The sequence below is a fragment of the Anas platyrhynchos genome, chromosome 2, assembly GCF_047663525.1.
Source record: "Anas platyrhynchos isolate ZD024472 breed Pekin duck chromosome 2, IASCAAS_PekinDuck_T2T, whole genome shotgun sequence".
Classification (NCBI taxonomy): Eukaryota; Metazoa; Chordata; class Aves; order Anseriformes; family Anatidae; genus Anas; species Anas platyrhynchos.
This window is the reverse complement of record NC_092588.1, coordinates 127,976,854-128,001,508: the sequence shown is the minus strand read 5'-3', so window position 1 is coordinate 128,001,508 and position 24,655 is coordinate 127,976,854. Positions and strand designations below refer to the sequence as shown.

At 39.0% G+C, this 24,655-nt stretch overlaps 1 protein-coding gene across 23 annotated transcripts in view; it reads left to right on the top strand.

The window, feature by feature from the left end:
• Window positions 1-24,655, top strand: part of HDAC9 (histone deacetylase 9) — a 473,035-nt gene that overhangs the window by 179,586 nt on the left and 268,794 nt on the right. For 15 of the 23 annotated variants that reach the window (XM_038173868.2, XM_072033569.1, XM_072033568.1 and 12 more), the window contains exon 1: window positions 14,602-14,938. The exons of 1 other annotated variant lie outside the window; for it this stretch is intronic. In XM_038173868.2, coding sequence (XP_038029796.1) covers window positions 14,833-14,938 — 106 coding nt within the window. In that variant the 5' untranslated portion in view covers window positions 14,602-14,832. Of the gene's footprint in view, window positions 1-14,128; window positions 14,384-14,601; window positions 14,939-14,975; window positions 15,367-16,334; window positions 16,451-19,282; window positions 19,373-24,655 lie in introns of those variants that run through there. 7 more of the 23 variants (XM_038173863.2, XM_038173860.2, XM_072033563.1 and 4 more) reach the window with 6 other exon arrangements.

The window sequence follows — 24,655 nt, the reverse complement described above, 5'->3', positions numbered from 1 at the left end:
CATGGAATAAAAAAAAACATATCTTTGTTTCATGTTGGCCAAAAATAGGGCTTCATACCTCTCTGTTTTCTGTACAACAAAGGATAAAACTGGCTCTGGAGAGATGATTGCGAGTGATGAATTTTAAGTATATAAGGCTCATAGTATGTTGTCAGTGCATTTTTATCAGTGTTGAAATGCTGAGTCTTCATAATCATTGGAAAATGATGCTTTTTGGATTCTTCCTCTTTCTGTTGCCTATTCACTGGTATTGCATCAATTTTTAAAATAAAAAGGTTGAAGCAAGGGTTGCCTCTGCTGTTTGAATAGGTGGCAAAATAGGAAAGGTCTCTCCCTTTTCATTAGCATATAAAAAGCTGGAAACATTCAGGAGGAAAGAGACAAAATGCTAGCAGCAACAAAATTTAAAGCATGTTGTTGTTGAGATGATTTAAGAATGCTTGTAACCACCATTGTCCTCTCCAAAAAAATGGAATGAGACGTGGCAAAAGTGGCTGTGATTGAAGTTTTCTTTGAATATTGGAACTGAAAAGAAGACTTTCAGTAGCTGAGAAAACAATTCTGAAGCATCCCTTTGGACTGAGGAAAGATGAAAGTCTGCAAGTACAATAAGAAAATAAGTGGTAAGGAACATGTTTTGAATTGTATTTGATGCAGAATGTTCAGGCTGTGAATAAGAGGAATAAAGAAATTGCAGGGTATGATGTGTATTACAGGATCAAAGAGTAACAGACTAAGTCGTGAAATATAGTGATAAATATAGACAGAAGAAGATTAAAACAGAGAATTAGTGATCAGAAGCTTCTGGGAGGAGAGATTGTGGAGAGCTCTTTATAAAAAGTATAGAAAGCAAATACAAGAGAGAAAACAGCAAAAGAGAGACATTTATTTATGCTTGGAAAGAATGGGAGACCTGATAAACAGTTGACGTTAGCTGTTTGAGGAGTGCTTTGCATTTGCTTTTTGAGTCCAGCACGCCGCGATTATGGCAGTTAAAACCCTGTGAAATGAAGTCTGAATTAATGGGTTTGGAATAAATATGACTTCTAATGATTGCGGGGTGTTTTCTTAACTGGTAGCAGGTCACTGGAAGAGCTTTTGTTGCAGGAGCAGGCAGACGAGGAGTCTGCCTCAGGGTCTCTAGGAGAGGAAAGTAGCATGGAGGTGCTCTACAGCAAAGAGCCTTAGCCTCTTCATTTTTCTGGTGGAGGGGGGAACTAGATGTAGATCAGCACAACAAAGAAGGCTCTTCCAAATCATTTTCTCAGCCTGGGTGGAAGTGCTATGTATGTCTGTGTAATTTCTGTACACATTCAGGTGTGGAAGAAAAATATTGCCTTGTTGTGTCAGTGATTCGATCTTTTGATTCGAATCTGATCAATCTGATCTGAATAGCATGGGGAAACCTCAGCAGTATGTTTTGTCTGAGATTTTAGTAAGTGAAGCATGGAGAGAATCAGTATTTCAGTACTGAATAAAAGATGGGATTAAAAAAATCCCATCAAAAAAAGAGGAGTGCGGGACAGTTGTGCATCTGCACTAATTAAAGAAAAAAAATGGCAAAAAAGGAAAGATGTAGGAAAAAAGGTCATCAGTTACTAATTTTCTCTTGGAAAACAGCATCCTTTTGTGGTGGGAGTATTAAACACAGAAGGACCAGATTACATTTATAAAGATGGGGCCCACAGCAAAACAGTTTTTCCCATCCATCAAAAAAGGCAAACCCAACAGAAATATTTACTCCTGGGTTTTCAAAACCATAGGAGGTGTACAAAGAGGACCGGCTAGTTTAATGGTTAGTAGAGCAGAGGCAGCTTATCCTGGTCAATCATTGTTCAAACATCCTCGTGCCAAAAATAGGACGCAAATGAACTGACTGCGCCGGCTCTGTGCTGGAGATGAAGCAAACGGAGCAGGTGTGTGTGAGCACAGCTTCAGCTGAATGGAGAAAAAAGTCCTTTAGATAATATCAGTAATTTATTTATGTACAACAGGATCAAAGACAGAAATGTTTGTCCCAACTTTTTTGTTTGTTTTTAAAACTCTTATTTTGAGCTAAATTAAATATTTTATCTTTCACATCAGGCATTTGTTATGTACATCAGTAAGATGGCTTGCCACAACCTGCTAAGCTGTCTTGTTTCTCTTTGTGAATGGAAATATCTACAGGTTGTAAACCTGAGAACCTAGAGAGACAGCAGAAACTTCTTTCTTTAGCCATGAATTTTTGCAAGTTGAAGCGTTCTGCTTACAGAACCACTTAAAATCTTCTGAAGAGAAGGGCAGGTTAGCAAAATAAATAAAAACAAAAAGCTTTTCTACTATGAAAGAAAGCATGAGCCTGTTTGTCTCTAACTTTTGAGGAAAAAACAGCTCCTCTTGTGGTTTTGGGAAATCACATGCATTTTTATTATGGTAATAATCAGCTATCTGAAAAAACATAGGCTTTAAAAGCATTGTCAGTCATACAGTAAACAGAGCCTTGGCAGTTCCCTGTGGAAAAATGCAGTTTTCCAGTTCCTAACTGACAGGGTGCTATAGAGGGAATTTGGCACAAATACTTTGGCCTAAAGAATATGTATGTTCTCTGCTTCTGCAATGTTTGAGCACCTTTAAGTTGCTTGTCCTCCAGGTAGAAATGCGAAATGCGCTGCTCTTTGTTCCTGGTTGACAGAGGGGGACCAGAAACACCAAGAGTGTCTGGAATCTCAAACCAAATGAAAAAAATCATTAGGGTATGGTATGTATTTAGTGAGTGTTTCCTTTCTGTATGCAAATTAAATGCAAATTTCCTTCTCAGTACTGCCATATGAAGACTGATGCAGATCTCACTTTCTGCCAGTGAAGAATTGCATTGCTTCAGGTAAAGAGACTAATGTTAACTTGTCAAATATGGAAACAAATATGGTCCACGCTAGTCAGAAATAGATTATTGGCTCCATGTGATGATGAACAGCACAAGATGTGTTCAGGCTGGTTTGTTTTATTTTGTGTGACACCATGCTTTCAAACAGAACATGGGTTCAATCTTCTTTCTGATTGGATAGAATATTATCATATCTTGTATTCAAAATTAATTTCTGAGAACTGATTTATTAAATGTAAAGATGAGCAAAATCAGTTCACTTCAAGTCTGTGTGTCAAGCAGAATAACATATAATAAACGTTGTTTATCATCTTTCTCTTGCACAGATGATAGTTAGCAAACAGGGTGGCCAAGTGATATAGATTGTTTATCAGCCTTTCCGATGACGCCAGCACAGTCTGGAACGTCCCTTTGTCCTCTTGATTACAATGGTACGCTCTGATTGCTGCCTTCTCTAGGACAAGAAAATTACGAACTGGTGGGGGAGATTTGCATGTGCACATTGAAAGATATGGAGGAAACAGTCTGTTGGCTAGACTGGGGAGTCAAGACTTAGCCTTAAGTTGGCCTGAATTTAGTCTGAAAACTTAGGAAAAGTAAAGGCATGAGCAAATGCAGAAGTTGTAGATGTTACTGAGCCTGATATTCCATATTCTACATGACCAGAAAGTGGAGAGTTTGTACTATGTAGAAATTAATTGAAGAATGCTGTTCTTTTCAAAGGAGACCTTTATTACAAGACAAAGGAGACCTTTATTTACAGAATAATGTAATATAGATCTTTACCATCATAAATAAAATTTGTTAGAAATTTGCAGTTTTTTTAAAGTTTTATGGCTTTTTTTTTTCTATAGTTTCAAAATACATCTTCTGTTGACCTTGTTCCTGTCTTTAAATGATGGTGAGTTTGTGAGTTTGGGTAGTCAATTATGTTGATCATATATATTTGCTTGGAAGCATAGATGGTCTGTGAGTTATCTCTCTCTTTAAGATGCAAATCCTCCTAAATGCCTGTCATGCTACTTGTGAATAGAGCTCTGGGACAGAAGGGACAGTATAGCCTTATTGGAAATACTTTGAACTACACTTACTGTACTTGTGGCTTGATGACATGGATGAACTGGTGACGATAAAGAGCTCTTGCTTTTCTTGCTAGTACCTTTGGGATCTTTCTTTTATTGCTTGTGGGTTTGAGGCTGCATTGGAAAACCGATTTGCTTTCTTTTAGAATGAGCAAGTAAATCAACGTGAAACCTTGCCATTCTGGACAAGGAAAGAAGCAGAGCAGGGGCACGTAGGGAAGTCCTTAATGTGGTGTTGCCAGTGAAACCCTTGTCCCATCCAGGCAAATATCATCCTTTGAATGATCAGCAGTGTACTGAGACTGCAGGAGCAGGTTTGGTTTAGTCTTTCCCTTGATGTATTTAATAGCACACGTCCTAAATCAGAGCATGAGTGCTGGAGAAATGACTACTCTCTGACTCCTGCACTGCACTAAGATCATTCAGTCCAGCCCTCCACAGCTGCAGGTCACTGTGCCGGGGGTATTAGTAGCTAGCAAGGGTCTACTGACCACCTGTATACTATACCTTCTTTCAATCCTTCCACCACAATAAGACACATAAAAACCCCTTAGCATCCTGTGCCAAGCTCAAGATCTTTGGATCAGAAGACAGAGTATCACAAAACAGCTGAGTGCCACAAAAAGAGCATGAGAAATGAAGGCAGTTACCAAACTTGTTGGTTGCTGTTGTCTGCAGGGCTAAATAACTTGGCAAAAAAAACCACCCTAGATGGAAGCCACAGTACTGTAAAAGACTGACGGATGAAATATTTCTGTTGGCAACCATCCTAGAGTAGTTCTTGTTGGTAGGTATGCCTTGGAGATTTCCCTTTGCAAATATAGTTAGTTGCTCAACTCCCCAACTCATTCATTTTCTGATGGGTCTCAGAATAACATACTGCCTGTCTGAATTGCTGGAGGCTTTAAGCTGTAGCTGAGAGGACACTAAATGAGCAAAAGTGAATGTAATGACTTAGGTCCCAAGTCGATAAAATACTTAATCATCACATGTTTTAAGCTTGACATTTGCTTATATACCTTTCAGCTTTAATCTTCTGTTTGTGTCAGTGTATGTTCACTTTAGTATTTGAGCTGCAGTGTGAGATACCAATGGCTTAAAGTGTATTCTTTATCTGTTTATATTTTTATACCCACACACAAGACTTATACATGTAGGGCCTGTTGAGAAAAATATACTTCGTATACCTGTAAATACTGATTGAAAGAGAATGCTGTGATTATATAGCTTACAGGAACATTTTCTTTGAAGCTCTCGAAATAAAACGCTATTCTATATAATTTCAATTAAATTATTTCTTAAATGTAAAATTAATCTATAGTCCAAAAATGTAGAAAGGCATTTATTCAGAATAGCAAGCAAATTAATGTTGTAAAGCAAAAGTATGATATTTTTAGAAGCATTCTTACTGGCAATTAAAAAGGGAAAATTAAAGTTTGACCAAACTTAAGCCTTTTTCATCACACTTGCAATTTACTTACATGGATTTTTTTTCAGCCTTATTATTACAATATATCTATTTTTGGTTAAGGTGGTGCTCAGATCTGCTGCAGTCATTTATCAGATTACATAAAACCAGGCTAATACCTTTAGTTGTTTTCTTTTATGTTCTGAGACATAGAAGTCTTCATTATGGCAAATAAAATATTTGCCAACTGTGTGTGCACTTTTAGATGTCCAAGTTTTTGTCCTTCATTTTCCTAGCTTTTGTTTCTCACTGGAATTCTGCCAGAGGTAAGGAGAGTAGCTGGAGAACATTATTAAGGCTAAAGATACACTAGGAAAGCTAGGTATTGTTTTCATTTTGTTTTGTTTTTCCTCTGGGCATAGTCCACAAGTGATGCATACTACCTTGAAAAGTCTAGCTTTTGTCTCTGGTTACTTATAGCTGGAACTGTCACCCTGTTTACAACAGCCTTTTGAAGGCTGCTAAAAACATACTCCATTTTTCATAGACTTATGATAACACTTTGATTGCATTAACTCCAGATTAAAAATGAAAAAACATATTACACGTCTCATGGAAATTGTCCTTAGCAGTTTATTTCCTTCAGCTGCTTTAGCAAGGGGCTAGAAATGAACTGCAGTAATGGCATGGACAGGCCAGCTCACCTATGACTGATCACTTACATGAGCCCTGACTTCTGTGAGAGTTTAAAATATCTGATTAGTTGATTGCATTGTGTTGTGTGTTTTTGTTTTTTTTTTTTTTTTCCTGCCATTATCAAATGTCCTGCTGTCCTGTTCTCCTAAGTACCAACCAACAGAAAATGAAGTGCAGCACAGACAACTTTCATAAAACTGTGCTATTTTTAGGAAGCCACAAGTCCAAGTTTGATTCTACATTTTGACCACTCAGAAGCTTAAGCTCCTCTCGAATAGTCTACAACCTCTGCTTGTGCCATTCAGCTTTCAGCTTTTGCAAGCTATTTTTTGTTAATTCATTCATTTTTGGACTGCCTTTTCCCAAAAGCTATTTGGATTGAAGTGAAATATAGAAGCTGCACCTCCCCAGGCTCTTGGAAGTACACCTGATCAGAGTTGATTAGAATGAGAGTGTTGTCTGAATGTGGATTCAATATATGTTATTCCAGATACCCCATGCTTTCACTGGAAATAATTAATTCTGCCCTGTGCTTTTTTTAGCCATTGCATAGTGCTCTGAGGCTCCAATCAATTCGGCAGATTTAGTGAACAGTTCTCTTTCCGAGGAAATTGAGGCTTGGAACCAGCCTCATCCCTTTGTCCTAGAGAGCATAAGCACTTGCTTCTTGCTCCCATCCTGGGGCCAGAGAGGGGCAGATGAAGGCTGTTTGTGTTGGCCCCTCTCTGGAACAGAATGCCTGGCAGATTTTAGACTGAGTTGTTTGGATAAATGAACTCAAAATCAGCTTTCTTGGGGCTGATTTTGGCCTTAGGAACAACCAGTTGGATTATGTGTATTTACAAAAATCATAAAGATACTCAGGCTTGTAATATGCTTTGGCAGTACCATGGGATATTATGAAGGTATCTTCAGTTACAGTAAGTAGCTGCATTAAAATTTTCAAAGGGCTTTACGTAGTTGGAAGAAGAGGCTATATTTAGTTGAAGTGTGAGGTATTTTTCCTTTCAAAATGATGAAATCTTGTGTTCAGTTATATTTTGATTTATTTTCTGTTTTGTGTCCCATACATTTCTTGATTTCACGAGGAAAATTAAGATCATCTTGCTCCTCAGGAGAAATCCTGGTTCTATTGAAGTGAGGCAAAACAACCCACTGAAGTCACGGTTTCATCCTTTTTGCAGTGACCTAAATTCATTGGGACAGTAAGAACAACTCCTAAGCAGGCATATCAATAACAATTTGGTAAAGTATACACTGCAGGTCTGTTCCTAATCAGAATTCATGATGAGGAAGGAGGTTAGATGAAAAATGGATCCAGAACTGGGCTTAGCTTCTGCCCTGGTCCAACTACCCAGAAGGGTTGCATGTGGTTTCATAACAACATTATTGACTGGTATGTGATGTGACCTTTTCATAGCACAGAAGCAGCCAGTTTGTTACAGCTCTCAGAGGCATGTTTGTGCCTATAACACTGCCTATAACTCCATGTGCTTCAGTGCTCCCAAGTGAAGGGTGGATGAGCTGGGAGGAGAACAAGATCTGAGCAGCCCAGCCTGGCATCTCAGACCTGCTCCACAGCAAAGACACTTTTTGGTCTTTTATGTAAAATATTTTTTTCTAGGCTAAGCTTCCAGTGATTTGCAGTTTCAGTTCTCTGACTACATAAATTGTTTGATACTTAACAAAAACTCACTCTGACTTGCTTCAAAATTTAACAGAGAAATTGTTGTCCCAGCTACATAGGTAGCTTCGTGGTGTGGTTGTAGCACATTATGTAAAAGCTACCTTGTTCCTCAGTGAATCCTAGCCTGGATATGGAAGATCCTTCTTTTGACATTTCATTATATGACTTAAAAGGCAACTTTGAAAACAAAACCAAAGCAAATGCTTTATTCTTTGTTTGTTTGTTTGTTTTGTTGATTTTTGTTTTTTTTTGTATTTTTTTTTCAGACACATTTTTGTTTCAAGATGTTTACAATCAACTCCATTATGATACTCTTGTAAAAATCATCAAATTTCATAGGAAGAGAATTATTTGGGATTTTTTTTTAAGAACATACCTCTTCTTTTCAGTAGAGTGTGATTTAAAAGAATGAAAGTTTCTGATGTAGGAAAAAGTATTCTATATAGGTCTTGTTATTCCTATCACTTAAGCAATAATTCATACTTGCTCTTGGTAGGTACCCCCATGATCACCAGCTCTGATCTATATAACTTAGAATTCTACAGCAAAACCTACCTAAAGTTTGCTTTAGATAGCAAACTGGCTTGATTTTTTCTAACTGATGGATTTTTCATAAAACCCTTGTTTCAGAAAATAGAGAACATTTTACTACACCTCTGGACTCAGTATCTTAGAGTTTCTTATTTCCAATGGTTTTATAAACCTATCTTATTCTTGTGGTGTATCTATCCACCCTCAATTTTTCAGCAGTCTTTTTTCAGTACCTATACTGGAACAAGTTACAGTATCCGTAAATACATGTATTCTCTTTGGTATATTCGTATCACCTCAATGCTGTTAACTCAGTATAGCCTACTTTCTATATCCATGGATTTTATTAGCCTTTTTGGTCATGGTGTAATCCTAGGAAGTCATATTCAGTTGGCTATCTTCTGCTGTGATCCTAAATCTTTTTCATAGCCATTGATTTTCACAGTACAGTTCTCTGGGCAGCAAGTATGGTCTAGGTTTCTTGGCTTAAATCCAAAAAAGCACTTACATCCATGTATATACATGTATTATGAGCTGGAGATGCATCTTGGTTCTCCAGCCATAGGAACTTCAGCCTGCTGTCCAGGAGTTAGTGTCCAGGTTTGTTGAGCTGACTTGTGCAAAATGCTCAGTGGAGGCACAGATTATTTGCTCAGTGTGTGTGCAACAAGCTTGAAATGCCTGAGGTAGGCTGAATGTATTGCAGGCTGCCATAGGCTGTGTGCTTGAGGGCTACTTTATGTGTGTCCATCCAGGTGTGTTGAGAGGAGCTAGACATGCCAGCCTCACTGCACGTACACACACGTGTCTGTCTAAGAAAGCTGGATGTAAACATGGAACACTTGGTAAATCTTGTGTTGTTCATGGCTCTGCTTGCTTCATTTATGGCAGGGAAGAGGCAAAATGCTTTGTTGGTCTGAGGCATTTATTTGTCAATACCTGACATTGCTTTTGGCTATGGGGATTGTATTGCTTATATGCAATATACCTCAGCCTTGTTGCAAAAGATTTAGATTTTAGTTCCAACCCGTTAAATAACTGTGTCAGTAGCATAATTGAATTGTGTCTGCATTTCCTATCCAAAATGTTATTTGTTTACTTGATCTCTGTCTGTGTATGTTAAATTATTTGAGCTTTTTGATGCAGGAAAGTACCCTTGAATTTATGAAGCACTTAAGCATGTGCCTAACTTTAGCCTTGTGCTTATAATCAAGCATGTGTTGCTGAGGTCTTGTCCTGAATCTAGGACTTAATTTTCAGAAGACTTATTTATGTGAACGGAAAGGCATATTTTCAGAGGAAAATGAAGTGATAAGCAATCAGCAGCCAGGAGAGCTAGTTCCAAAAGCCCTTAGCTCATTTACATGAGAAAGCTGAGCAGCTCTCTGTATTGTCATATAAAGCAATGATAGAGACCCATTCATTTACCTAGTGCATCACTCCTTATTCTCAAAACTTTGTGAAGTTTTATCCTCCCATTGTTTGTCATAAAATCCCCTGAAGCTATTGATATGCTTTTCTTTGTCCCAGGAAATTCCTTTGAAGCTTGAATTGAGCTTAAACGTGTTTAGAACCAAAGTTTTCTCCTCAGTTGAAAAATGCACATCATGTGGGTTCAGGGTACTGTGAAGAAAAAGCAGCATGTATGCCTGCACAGGCAATGCCAAGAAGCTGCTGCACACAAAACTAAGTGATGTCCCTGCACTACCACATCTTTCCAAGCAGAGCACATGGATCAAGCTATCCATCTTTACTCCCCGAGGGCCTGGAATGTGCTCCAGGAGGGAGCAAACCCAGGGTGCTTGAGCATCTTCACTGCTTTCTTTCTGCTCCCAAACCGTCTGCTGCTCTGTGGTAATAGTCTTCTGCTGTTCATTAATTTAGTTAATCCTCTAGCATAAGCTGTAGTAATTTACGCTGGATGCTTGGGTTTCACATGGTACTTATGATACCTAATGAACTGTGGCTGCAGAAACATCTGTTCTTTACAATAGGTCATTTTTTTTTAAATTATTTTTATCCTGGTAATTAGATGTACAAAATATAGTTAGGAGCTGTTTTGGTTGCAGAGATTAGAACTCAAAACTTCGGTACTGTAGTAGTCCAGATTTAGTATTACCTACACAAACTTAATTTAGCTCCCACTAGTTTATGCACTAGTTTCAAATTGGTGCATGGTATTATGTGATGTTTTTTCACAGAATGCTGGCCTGATGAAAAAGTGACTGAAGGAAGGTTGTATGGGACACCTGTAAGATTTGCAGTACCATAACATAAGCATTTAACTAAAAACTCCATAGCATCTCTTTATTTAATTTGTATGTAATATTTATATGATACAATGAAGCAATCTGGCAGAAGAGACTATGTAAGAATTCATTTACAGGTAAGAAAACTGCCAAAGTTGAAAGTATAGTATTAATATTAATGAAGGCTAAGCTTCAGAAGAACATGAGTGATAAATGGGATATGCTAAAAACAAACAGTAATATATTGTTTGCACTTAACAAGGAAAGTAGGAACAGAAAAGTGCTACTTAATTATTATGGTGCTGAGTTAATAATGCAGTAGAAATCTTAGCTCTTTCTAATTTGGGCACTTGATTTCTCAGTCTTAATGTTTCAGTAATGCTGTTTCCCAGTTTAATTTCCTTATATTTATTTGTTTTTAGCAACTCAGAAGGAAAACAAGAGAAACACATTGTGAACCCTCTGTAATGAGATCTTAGTGCTACTAACATACCTTATATTTTCCATAAAGTTGCTGATTGTATTTAGAGTCACCTCTGCAGTGCTAAATCATTTCAACAGTTTACTCTTACCTCTAGTGTCATTAAAGTTCTCCAAGTTTAGGAAATGTGTTTGAAAAAATAAGGAACAAAAAAAACCTCATGTTCCTGTATTAAAATGCCACCTTATAACATGCATAGCTTCAAAAAATAAAAACCAGGTTTTCTCCAGGCATGGAACCTTTCTCCTTCCCCTGTGGGACTTTAAAGGAGCTATTTAAAACCATACGATCATATAGTTAGGGACTGGGCTGACTCAGCAAAGCGTTTAACTACATGTTTAAATTCTATCGCAATCCATAGAATTTAAGCATGTGCTTAAATATTATGTTGAAAAGGCATGGATTTATGCAAGTGTTTTAAAGCTAAGCATGTACCAAAGTGATTTTCTGAAGAAGGCCCATAAGATCCCAAGCTGGAAGAACTGTAAATGTCCTACCTTTGGGATGACTGACATCATATTTAAAATATTTATATATATATATTATATATATACATATATACATATATATATATTTATATGTAATCTCAAATATAAAACATGATGCAGTAGTCATTATGGTCTGTGAATTAGCTAGCAGCATAATTTGTCTGTTATTTTAAAATATATATACCAAAATTAAGAGTGCTTGCAGATAAACCTCTGAATGTACATTTTCTACTCTTGAAAATAGTTTGCTTTTTTTTTTTTTTTTTTTTTAATCAGTCAGAGCGTGATTTCTATCTTAAAAAATGCAGCCACATATACAAGGACTTAAAAACACATATGGGTATCTAATACGAGGATCCCACACTCCAGAATTTTCTGTGTTATGACCTGTTTTTAACTTATTCCTGCAGTGTTTCCCTGTAATACGAGACTCAATTATTTTGAGGCATTGAATCACTAAACAGGGTCATGTTCTTGTTGGCTCAAGGGCATAAGCAATTCCATTTTTTTTTATTTACTTCTGTCTATAAAAAGCTTTTTCTGTGTTAGGAAAGATTGCTGAAAGATTGGTGATTCCCCCTGCACCCTTGTTAGACATCTTCTGCCCTGCACCATGCAAGTGCCTTGTATTTCCCACAAAACATTTTGATTTTTTTTTCTCTCAAGATATAAATGAACATTTGCTTTTCCAGCTTTCTCAGTTCAGGTTATCCACTTCCTAACATTATTAGAGGCTGAAATGGCTCCAGCATCGATGGGGTTGCAGGGGTTTAAGCAGGTCTCCTGGAGCTTTGTGGGAGCAGCACCAAGACCTGGAACCCCTGGGGCACCATGGATGAAGCAGAGAGACCCAGCCTTTCTGGGGACCAACTGGAATCATCGATTACTGAGTAGTCTGAATCCCAGATAACTTTCTAGCACAGGCCCTGAGAGTGCTATGAGTATTACTTCTAGTGTTCGTGATACCAAGTTGCCAGCTGTCAATATGAGCTGATACATGTGCTGCTCATCCTCTGGCTTGCACTGTAGCATCCTACCTGTGTCGATGCCCCTTTGCAGAGCTGGGTTTATGCTGTCAGCGGAGCTTTTCTGCTTCCACAGAAGTACACCTCTCCTCTTTGCCTGTTGTCTGGCAGGACTCTTCCTCTTTACAGAAAAAGGAAAAGTAAAGGAAAAGTACAGTAAAGGAAAGTAGTTCATGTGTGTATGTAGTAAGCTGGGTGAAGAGGAAAGATGAGGAGAGGGGGGTGTTGAGCAGTGCAAAGTGCTAACTCAAGGATCCCACAGGGAAAATCCCATTGTCAGCTGTTGCAGTATCCATTTGTCCAAGGAACAGATCCCAGCCCTCAGCAGGTCTAGATTGTTTGGCACATGGAGTAAGAGAAGGTTTGGGATGAAGGGAGCAGCCTTGAGCTTCACAGCTCCCAGATGCCCTACATCTCCAAATATCATCTAGTGATGTCACAGTACCTTGCTATTGAAAATCTTTTCTTTGAGAGCAGAATTGTGACAAGTTAAAAAAAATAATATTGCCCTTCACTGCAATCTGTTGAGTTAGCTGAAGAGCAGACAGCCAATTCTTGGCTGAAAGGCAGAACTGAGCTTCAGGTATTATGCACTGTCCTTGCATCTTCAAGCACAGGTGCTTGGGGTAGTTCAGGATTTGGTGGATCTCTAGAAGTCTCTGAGACAACCTTTGCAATGGTTTCCTGATCCCAGTGAGTATTCACATTCCTGTTGCCACCGTCAGTTGCCCGTGGCCAGGACAGGGAAAGGGATTCAGAATTTTTGGCGTGTGTGTGGCCAGGAGTTGTATAGGTAGGTAGGGACAGGTGTTGGTCACCTGTGTAGCAAACAGCATATTGCAGAGCAGGATGCCAAGGAGGTAAAGTATCACTGGTAACACTTTCCTTACCTACATGTGGGTATATTAATCAGCAAAAAAGCTATGCAACTTTTGAAATGTCTTTATGAAAAATTAACTTAACAGAGCATGCATGAAGCCTGCCAGGACGTAGAGCAGCATGGTGCTTTGCTCTGATCTGTAGTCAGACGCTGCCATTCTGAAACCACATCGCCTCGTCAAACTGAGAGAGACGCAGTACAAATTACCTAATGCTGCTGAAGATAAACGCGAACCACATTTCAGTACGCCAGCAGAGCGCTGCACAGTAGGCAGGCATGTCGAATATGCCGTGCCACAACTGGTGCTGGACTATAAGCGCTGTACCAGGCGTGCTAAATATGGAAGCACTGCTTATAGCCGTGAGCAACAGCCCAGCTGCCCCGTCACCATGGGCCTGCGCCTCCGGCCTGCCCAGCCCGCCGGCCGCCTGCAGGCCGCGGAGCCCGGGAAGCGGGCAGCAAAAATAGCACCGCGGGATTGCTGTGCGTGGGCGCGGCAGAAACCACGCTGCGAGCAAGAGCTCCCAGCGTTGTTTTGGAAGCGATACAGAGGCCTTTTTTTCTTTTTCTTTTTTTTTTTTTTTCTTTTTTTTGCTCGCTTCTCACCCAACGCTGCCAGGTGAGGGGAGGGCGGGGGGCGAGGAGCGCTGCCGACTGGGCGCTCTCCCACCCACCCTTGCTTTTTGTCACAGGAATAGGCTTGGCAGCAGGAAAGGGTTAATTATGCTTGAGGATGAGGGAGGATTGCAGTTTGAAAGACAGAGACTGGACAGCTGTGTTTGCTGTGGTATTTTTAAACGCATTAATGCAGGCTCCAATCACCCGGCCGCGCTTGACCTATTTTTGGCTCAGGCCAGCCATTGTTCTATTTCTGCCGCTGCTGGGCCACGCTGTTGTTGATTTGAATGCAAATGAGTTGTCACTGCCCTGGCCAACTCCACCAGCCGGGCCGAGGGGCGGCCGGGGGACAGAGGCACTCGTGACAGTGGGGTGACTAGAACTGAACCTGGTGGGGCCGGCAGCCCTGGAAACGTGCTCGTTGGGTGTGCTTTGCGAGAGGCTGCCTTCCCCCCCCCCGCACACACACACACGCACACACACACACACGTACACACGCACACGAGAAAGCCTGAAGCACCGAGATATTTCTTCTGCATTTCTTCTTCCACCTGCTGTTGGCTTCCAGAGTACAAGTGCTCAAACTCAGGGGTGCACAGTCCAGCGTGTGCTTCCTGCCCTCTTGCAGCTGTGTAAAGTGGATTTTGTCTTTTCTCTCTTAGTAGATACTTGTACAAATGCTTACACATTGCTAATTACCGAAGTGTGCTGTCTGACAAGCCTGGCTGGAGGAGGTAGGACAGCAGAGGGTCGTGCCTGACGCCCCTGTACAAGTGCAGTGATGACTCTCTCGTGTAGCTGAAGTGCAGACTGGTTGGAATATGCTGCAGACAATTTACGAGAGTGAATCGTGTTTTTCCTCAGATGGGGTTTCTGGACGCGAACAGCTCTTGGCTCAGCAAAGAATGCACAGTATGATCAGCTCAGGTAAGAGACAGCTCAGTACCCCTGCCTCCCCTGCCCACACCGTGGCTTACCGATAAAATACAGCCCGTCACAACAAGAAAACTCCCCTCCTATAAAGAGCTGACTTTATTTTTGTGGGCTTTATGTAAGTTGTTGTTAAATAATTATCTCTACCACGATATGTTAGATATCAGCTGCTGCTTTTGTGGGAGTTCGCCTCTTTCAGTGTGCTGCTTTCCAGCAAGAACAAAATGCTAACAACTGAAATATAGTTGGGATTTCCTTTTTTGTTCAGTTTGTTTTGTTGTGTGACTGCAAAATGGGGCTTGTGGTATGGGCTTATTCAGAGAGAGGCTTCATCAGACAGACCGGATCAGGAGGCTGCAGTTAGAGCCCGTCACAGGCAATTCTCTTCATATGTGATTTTGTAAACAGGATTTCGTCTTTTTGTGAGTTTCATTTTCTCAAGTTTACACACAAGGAGGTTTTTATATCAATCCTATTCTGCTTTCATTACAGGGTTACTTTAAAAGAATGCTAAAGCAGTCTCTTCCATATGCATGGCTTATTTTGTTACTTTAAAAATATTTTGGAACCTGACAATGGTAGTCAGAGGTAATGACTCACTGAAATGTAAATTGGATGTATTTTTAATGAAGGTATTTCAAAGCTGCTGTGATGGAAAATTGAACAATTCTTCATGTATTTGAAGCTGTCCCTTGATTTTCTAGTTTCTCTGTTAGCTGTGTTTGAGACCTGCAAGTGGTGCCTTGTAAATGAATTAATCCAGAAGAATTGTAGCCATTCAGGTGAAACATAATTTTAGACAGTCTGAAAAAGTCAAAATTTCAGGTTACTTTTTCAACTTCTCTCTTCAACTCTATTACAGTTCTGTTCTCATTGGACTGAGGTACAATATTACCTGCTTTATATTTTTTTCTGTCATAGATTTTCCCACTTTGTTATTCATAAAGTTGTCTTTATAGAGTACCTGTAAGTAAACTGTAGTGTGAATTGTTTACAGGTACTTTAGTCTTAGTCTCTCTCCCTCTCTCTGTCCCTCTCTCTCTCTTTTTTTTTTTTTTTTTTTTAGTTTATTTATTTTTTTTAACAAAACTTGTTAGTGCTTCCCACTTCTAAGCACAGATACAGTGTATACCACAGATCTCTTCAGGTATTCCCTGTTTTTGTACACCTGTTGAGTCCATGTTTGTTTGTTTTGGAAACAGTTTCTTTTCTGCTTTACAGAAGAACTTAAACTTTTACTCATGTTTCTTTCTTACATACAACTGAAGTGCTGGGTTACGGTTTCAGATATTAAAATAAATTGTGAGAGATTGTGTCAAATGGCAATATCTTTCCTGTTAGGAAAGAGTTAGATGTGTCTTAACCTTATAATTTGTGTTTTTCAATTCAGAAAGTCATAAAACCTCATAATAATGACAGGCTGAAGGAGCAAATGAGACATTGAAGAGGCATGAAGTGCATGTTAAAATAATGAGAGTACCTAAGGGGACTGGAGACTTCCAACTGGTAATGTTTAAGATTGGTGATTTTTCTCTTCATTTATAAAGCAGCTGGGTTGGTTTCTTTCTTTTCGGATCTCTCAGAGAATTTGCTATTTCTTTAACTTTTTAGAATAGATTTTGAACACTGATTGCAGTTTCTTTGTCAAGGACAGAAATCAGGTGAAAGAGTTGTTTACCAATATGATCAAGAAAACTCTAGCTAAGACAGTGCATAAAAGCAGAATGTTCTCTGAAAGTGTTATAGTTCTGCAAACTTCAGTGTTGATGTATTGTTCAAGAATTGTTGCTTTTCCTGAACAGCTCAGCAGGTGTCCAGTGCTTTTGTATTGATCACAGAGATCAGACTGACCACTTCCCCCTCCCTCCTGTTTTTTAAACACTATATATACTATGTCAAATTAAAGTTGTCTGTGTATCTGTTATCTGTGTGTACAAATGAAAACCTGTTCTTTAATTTGACATAGTAAAAACTTTTTTTTTTTTTGAAGCTCACTATGGTATCTTGTAACCACCTACTAATGTTTCTCGAGTAATAGCAATTTCCTCATTTGAGACATAAGAAAAGGAGGTAATTTACTGTAAGTTTTTCTGCTTTTCTACACTGGAGACAAGAATATCATGTAACATTTGATTTTCATCTGATATTACCTTAGGTCCATATAATGTATACATTTTATTTTCCTTTGTAGCACCAGGTAGAGTGGGGCTTTTTTTTTTCTTTTTTTTTTTTAATGTAGTCAAGAACATTATCAAGGTAAAATATGTTTAAATACATACTCTGTAAAACACAAAATATTCTACGGTGTTTCTATTGGCTTTTGAGATACACAGCTAGACCACAAGTAGTTGATATTATGTACATAGTCTGCAGTTTAATTCATGTCACATGAAACCACAAAGTCTGGTGCTGCTGTCTGTTACCTTCAGTTCCTTTGAGTTCAGGGTCCTGCAGGATCAGGCCTGTTAACATTTTATGTATTGTGCCTGTGCTGCATATAGGAGAGAAAAGATTATGCAGACTATAACAATGTGCTCTAGTGATTGGAGTAGCTAAAATCAGTCACCTTAATTTTATCAATTTACTTTAAAGTTATCTTCACTTACATGCATTGCATGGATTAAAAAGTTGCACATATTTAAGAAAGATCCCTGAACAGTTACAGCATGCACTCTTAATGTTCTTGAGGTCTTGGAACAAGCACAACTTAAGCTCTCAGTGGATCTTTAGCTTTGCTAGTTTCCAGATGCAATGGGCATGTATTATTCAGCTCTAATTTTAAGTGGACTGGAGTCATCCCCAAAGAGGACAGATTCAATGGGCAGTGGATACATATTTGCAAAGCAAACTGTCTAAGGAATTTCTGACAATAGCAGGTGTAGGAAATACTTCTGTCATGTGAAAGCAGTTCTTCTGGTATTCCCTCAATTACTGCTTTGCCTGTCTGTCTCCATCCCTGCTTGTAAATCATACTATGAATGAGATGATCTGGATAGGTACCAATCAAAAGTCTAATTATGAATGGGGCAATCCAGATCGGCACTGACTCAAGAAGCTGTGTAATTTGCAGACACCTACACCTCACTGCAGAGAGCAGTTTCAGCTATCTTGAGAAGACTGAACTAGATTCTCCCATATGGTACTGTTGCTCTAAAATGCAGCAGTAAGTATGGTTCATTGTTATTTTAGAAAATGATGCTGATACATTCTTATTTAATACTGCAATTATTTTAATTTCAAGATTAAAAAAAAAAAAAAACAAAAAGATCTGCAGTCTTAAGTTTCTTATTTGGATGGTACCATTTAACTATGTTATTGCTTTTATTTTGCACAAAAAGTCTCAGCTTCCTTGTATGTGAAATACTACAATGGTCTCTAGCATTCAGCTGGCCTCTTATCCTACCACATGGATAAGAAACTGTAACCCCTTGAAAAAAAGCCTTTGGTGCAGCATAGTCCATGGCAAGAAGAATCACTCATGTGTGGCAAATAAATAACTAATACAGGACTGCATTAATCAGGTAGACTTCAGTTTTATGAAGAAGAGGAAACAACCTACCCAGCCATGGCATCTGTAGCTGTGTGACTTTAAGAAGCAATGCCAAGATTATTAACCTCTGGTGGTTAAGTATACCGTGCTGTTTTTCCAAAGGATAAGGTTGCTACATTTGCTTTGCTAGCCATATTTTGACATATACCCTTGCACTGGCCTTCCTAAATTCTACCTCAGCTTTTATTGGATAAGGCATGCTCTGCTTCCTGCCCAAAGCAGCAGTGTTGAAAAATCAAGAGTTCAAGGAGATTTGGAGCTTAAAGCCTTGGCTTGTCACCGAATTGATGGGTGACCTGAACAAGTTACGTAATCCTGCTTACGTCAGCTTCCCCTTCTGTGAAGTAAGGAAAATAATACCTGTCAGGCTCAGGGATCTATAGAGCAAAACTGTTCTAAAGGGAGTATAATGATTTGCAATGATTAATTTGATTGACTTAGTGTACCTACAGGCTTGCAAATTACCTGCGATTTCGCAAATGTAGTAAGTGAATGTAGTTAGAGTATTTTATTCTCTGCACTGATCAGGAAATTCCAGCTGTGACTCTTGAATATAAATGACAGAATAGGTGCTACATGCATCATGTCATATGTGGGCTGACGGGTCCTTTTTAGATGTCTTCCCACAGTAAAATGTACAAAATTTATCTCATGTGGTATCTATGATGTGGCTGCAAGACTATGCATACACCTTTGTATGTGTGCGTTTATATTGCTTTAAGGGAATATTTTAAATTTGTTGTCCTGTTTTATTTTCTATCCAAATAAAATTTTCATCTGTTCAACAGTTCCCGTCAAGAGATTGCAAAAAGCAAATTCCTATAAAGGCTTGCTCTGGTAGACATGAATAACTTGGAATATTTGCATATTTGAATCAGGTAATGAGAACTTTTATGGATTAAAAAAAAAAATAATCTTATGCATGTGTTATTTCAGGCAATAACTCTTCAGAGCGAGTGAGAATAGCAGAGGATATGCAGATCTTTTACTTTGTGATTCTCTTCAGGGTAATGAAAAAACAGTGTGTGAAACAGCTCGGTTCAGCGAAGTTCTAGGCAGCAGCAGTTAAGAGAGACTGTTTTCAATGCCTCTCAAATATGCGAGGCAGGAGAGGAGCTAGTTCTTTATAGAAGCTTGAATATTTGAATTCTTCATTATAGAAGAGCATGGCTTAGCCTTAATTAATACTACAAGAAGAGCAATGCCAACCCACAGTCCTTGTGTAGTGACAGTCGTACTGATATGGGGTGTAGGCTTTGCTCCATCAGGTGCTGGACAAGACTTTGATTATCAATTCACTTGAAGAAAAGTGTGGTAAAATGGAACGAAGATGCTTTTTCTGCTTTACATTACTTGGAAAAAGGTTGAATGCGAACCAGTGTTGCCAACTTTGTGTGTTTTCTAACACTGTAGTGTTGCTTTTTTTCCCTCCTCCCCCTCTTTTCCCTTAAGTCCCAGCTTCTGGAATCAAGTGATGATTACCTGACAATCTTACTTTGCATTAGAAGATATATTTATAGACTGTGGAAAAGGACTAAAGCAAGAATTTCAAAGTACAAGAATTACAAGAATAGCAAGCTACAAATTCTGGAAAGTAAATAAAATTGTTCTGCAATTGTTTTTAAAACCTCTTTGAGCTTCTTTCCTGATATCATTAAACTTTACATGGGATACAAAGGTTCACTAGCCCTGGCACTGGAACAGCAGCTCCCCTCTCTTGGTCTGTTGAGCTTAATCATTTTCTTGTGAAAGAGTTTTTTACGTTAGCTGTTTATTTTTTTAGCTGTTCAGCTTTCTTACATGTAGTTGTTTACACAGTGCTCAAAGGGACGTGGTTTCATCCAGTCTTTCTTTGTGTAAAACTGCTTATAGAAGCCATTTAGTTCATTAAGATTAGTTTTGGATATGAGGAACACTTGTAACTGCTCCTACTACCAGAGCTTTCATCAGACTTCTATTTCTGTATCAACTGCCCAGCCCCTTTTTTCTGCACAGTCTTTGCAGAGAAAGCAAGAGCTGTGAGAAAGCAGAACTCTGAGCTAGCTAGTCTGCAAACATTACTCACTCCTCCTGTGTGTATTTGCACATATGTGTATATGCAGGTTAATTTCAGGGTTCGGTGTAGAAGGTGGGCAAGGTTTCAGGTGTGATTGCACTTTAACCTTTCCCAAATACTGTGTTGTTGTTATACAGTGGGTACAATCCAAAATATTATAGGGAAACTAGCTGGCAGATATTATTGTTAAATGCATGAAAATCTAAAGTGCCCTGTTCAGTGGATCTCTTTAACAGCCTGACTCCTCTGGGTCAGTTATTCTTAGCCTAGTTATTTTCATCTTATGGCATTATAGGTCTAAGATTAGCCTGTTAGGCGTTATCATGCCATCTGAGTTACCTCCTAATATAACTGTACACCGGAATGATTATTTATAGACAGAGCATTCTGTCATTTTTGCTTTATTTCTGGTAGTTTAAATAAAGAAGAGCAACATTCAAGAAAAACCACAGATTCCTTCCTGCTGCCAAAACAACATGATAACTGCCTGCTAAGGGGCAAGGATATTGTTTCAAACGTGTGTGTGCAGCAGATGCAACATCCTTTTTATCTTCTCCACTTCATCTAAAAAAGAGGCACCTCGGGGTAGCACTCCTGTCTCCACTGGAGGAGGGAGTGGGGTGCCAGCTCCATGCACCCAGCCGCCAAGGGGACGGGCTTGTGGTCGGCGATGAGAACAAGGATATCCAGGATCTATTTTTAGGGACTGGCACTGTCAAGCTCCATGTTCAGCGTGAATATGTCACATACGCGCACAGCTCCTCCAAAATGGACCCTTCTCATTTTGTTACATAAAAGCAATGCCTGCTGTTTAATTAGCCTCCTAAATGCATTTCACAGAACTAACAGGAAGCTTCAGCAAATTGACACATTTTTAGCAAACCATTCTTCATGGCTGCTTCACAAACATATCTGCTTACTGGAAAACCTTAATCCTAAAGCAGGGCTGTCATTCAAAAGCGTAGTAAGGCACATTCTCCCCTCAGGACGTTCACTGGGATTTTTGTGTCTGTGTACGTTTAACTAGGAGACAGTTTTTGCTGACAGTTTGATAAAAAGCAACAAAAATAATAAAGTGGCAGATCTTCAGCTGGGTGTTGGTGCAGCCTCCGAGTGCAGTTGTTGCTCAGGAAGCTGGCAGTTAATCAAACAGTGAAATGTTAATGGATTACAATAAACTGATGAACTCCATCTTTTCTTCTGCACCTTTCTGCTCTAAACAAGCAGTGTGTTTCTACCTCACTGCACGTTCTGGGTATAATCAAAGGGCAGCTAATCCATCCTGTTTCAAAATGTCACTGGTGTCAGAAGGTTTGCAAAGGCAGTATGAGCCTTTATGTGGTTGAATAGTGTGGTACTAGTTTAGCTCTCCCATTACATAATAAGCAACTCTTTTATTTTTTTTTCAGACTTGCACTTCCGTATATAACTATAAAGGTACTTTGGCATTTAGTCTAATCAGCACATCTGTTTTATAAGTTTTGTGTCTCCTGGTTGTAAGCTCCTTCTGCTTCTGGAGTGTACTAACATGACAAGAGCTCCAAGAATTCAAGCCCTTTGTTGATGAATGTGCTTGAAATGCAGGATGCTCTGTGCTAATGGTAACACATTCGTTCTAGTAATGACACTGAGTGACATCAAAGAGAGACGAGAGAAAGGGTGGAATGAATTCTTTTAAAATGCCAATTTTATTAATCATGTTTTTACAATCAGAGATTATTGTCCTCTTTCGTGATCCCTGTGGTTGAAGGTATGTGTGCTGAGGGAGGGATAACAGCTATTCAATTTCTATGAAGCCCGGAATGGAATAAAGAGAAAGCTTAATGTTAATTTAATATTTTCCTCCCATTGTTCTGTTCTTAATCCAAATTTCCTTTTTCTGTCTTGGTGCCCAAGGCCACCACCCTGTTGGCGTTGCAGAGTAACAATGTGAGGGGAAGCAGGGAACACAGGCTGTTAGTTCTTCATCTTCTAGGGGACTCTTTCTGGTGTTTGCCCCGCCTGTGCAACTGTGGTAAAATGTATTAGTGATGGCTTTTTATTTACCTGTTCACAACTCCCTCGTGGAGAACATAAGTTCTTAATTCTCTTGATCAACTCTCTTAGATCAATTTGCTTGATCTCTAAACCAACATCTTTATTGAAGAACATGTGTTTTTACCAAGCCTTCTCTTTTTTTTTTTTTATTTCCTATGAACACAAAAGGAGTAACTCCTGGACTTTAAACTTTTTGATATTCTGATTTGAATCTGACATTGAAGTTATAAAATGCGTAAAAGAATGTGCATCTGGCAATCTCACCAAGAATCATGAAATAAAATCCCTACTTTGTGGGGATTTATTGCTGAAATAAATAGTGGGAAAGTTAGTATTTTTAGGCACAAAACATTGTAAGAAATAGCAGAAGGAAAATTATGAGTATGTGTGTTTATATAAGCATACCTGCTTTTACGTGTAGATATATCTTTTTAAAGGACTGTATAGAAATTCCATAGATGCTTTAAAATTCTCATCTTAAAAATCCTTGTACAGCAGCTGCTGAAATCTCATGGGACCTAAATTCACCTTGGGAGTCCAGTAGGTGCTCGCCAGCCCATGCTGTGCATATGCTCAACAGCGTTCCAGGCTCAGAAGACAGATCTCCTTGTTCCCACACACACATCAGAAAGTTGGCATCCTTTTATTTGCTGTCACTGATTTTCCTGCAGGATTTTTCAGAAGAAGAGCAAAGTTTTGTTCTATCATTTCTTTGAAGAATTGATACTATTATCAATTATCATAGAAGGAGTTCTTGATTGCCTATGTTTCTTCAAGTTGCATGAGGGAAGGACTGGCAGAAAGGAAAGTGATTTGAAGGAAATATTAAAGAATGTTATAAATAGAGCAGCAGTGCAGAGATTAGCTATACAAGCACTTCCTATATTAAAATGCTGTTGTGAGGGAGGCTGGAGAATGAATGGAGATGTAAGGGAGCTATGTAGGAGGAAAAAATGAGGAAATGTGGGGAGAATGAAGCACTGAAGCACGTGCACTATCAATGAAACCAGTAGAAAGAAAAAAAAAAAGTTAAAAACAGTTAAGAAAACAATGAACTTTAATAGGAATGAGAGACATTTCCATAAAACTGTTTTTTCCAGTTGTTAAAAACAAGTTAAGAGCACTTTACTCTTGTATGTAGGCTGGTATTCAGGGATTTTCCAAACCATCATAAAGACTATTCTTCAGTTTGTTTTTTTTTTTTGGTCTGAGAATAAGTAAATTATTTGGGAGAGGGAGAGATGTGGGACACTGAATCTGTTTATGCACATGCTACAAATTCTGCTCCATCTCACCATCCTAGATCCCACCGCCCAAATATAGCTCAGCTTTTCTAGAGAACCTGCAGAGCAATCTTGCCAGAGCTTTTGCAATAAATCACCATTGTAGGCAGATTTCTGAGTTTTGTGCTATTTTATTTTATTTTATTTTGTTTTACCCTCTCATGCAATTCACACAGAATGATAATGGGGCAGCTGGAGAATTTACTAGGGAAAGAAGGGAAATTACAAATGACCACATCAAAGGGCTATAGGCAAAGAAATAAACAAGGAATACTAATGTAACTGAATTAAGTAACAATGATGCTGTGAATGAAGGATGCTAATACCGACACCACTATTTTGTTCAGAAAGTAAATGGTTAGAAATAGGAATATTATTTGAAAAAAAATTACCCTTAGGCTATACTTCTGAACACTTGTGTAAGAGAGAATGCCTCTCTCCCGTCACTGATATGCATATAGAATTACATAAGATATACATAGGCTTACCACCATCCTTACTCCTTCCTCCATCACTGGAAACATTTAGACATATGGCTATAGTAAAATTTGACAAAAGATTTAGGAACTCTTGAGTTCCACAGGTTATTTCATGTGAGCTCAAATGAGTGCCTCAGGCAGTGCTTTGCCTCACCCGGCACACCTAGCAGCCCACAGGAGGGGGACTTGCACCCCACAGACGTTGTAAGCTGTTTGCCATTCTCCAGCTGCAGGTGTCCAGAGGTCTTCAGCAGCAACATGTAGTCCCAAAGACTTCAGGAGCTCCTTCTGAAGGTCCCACTTCTG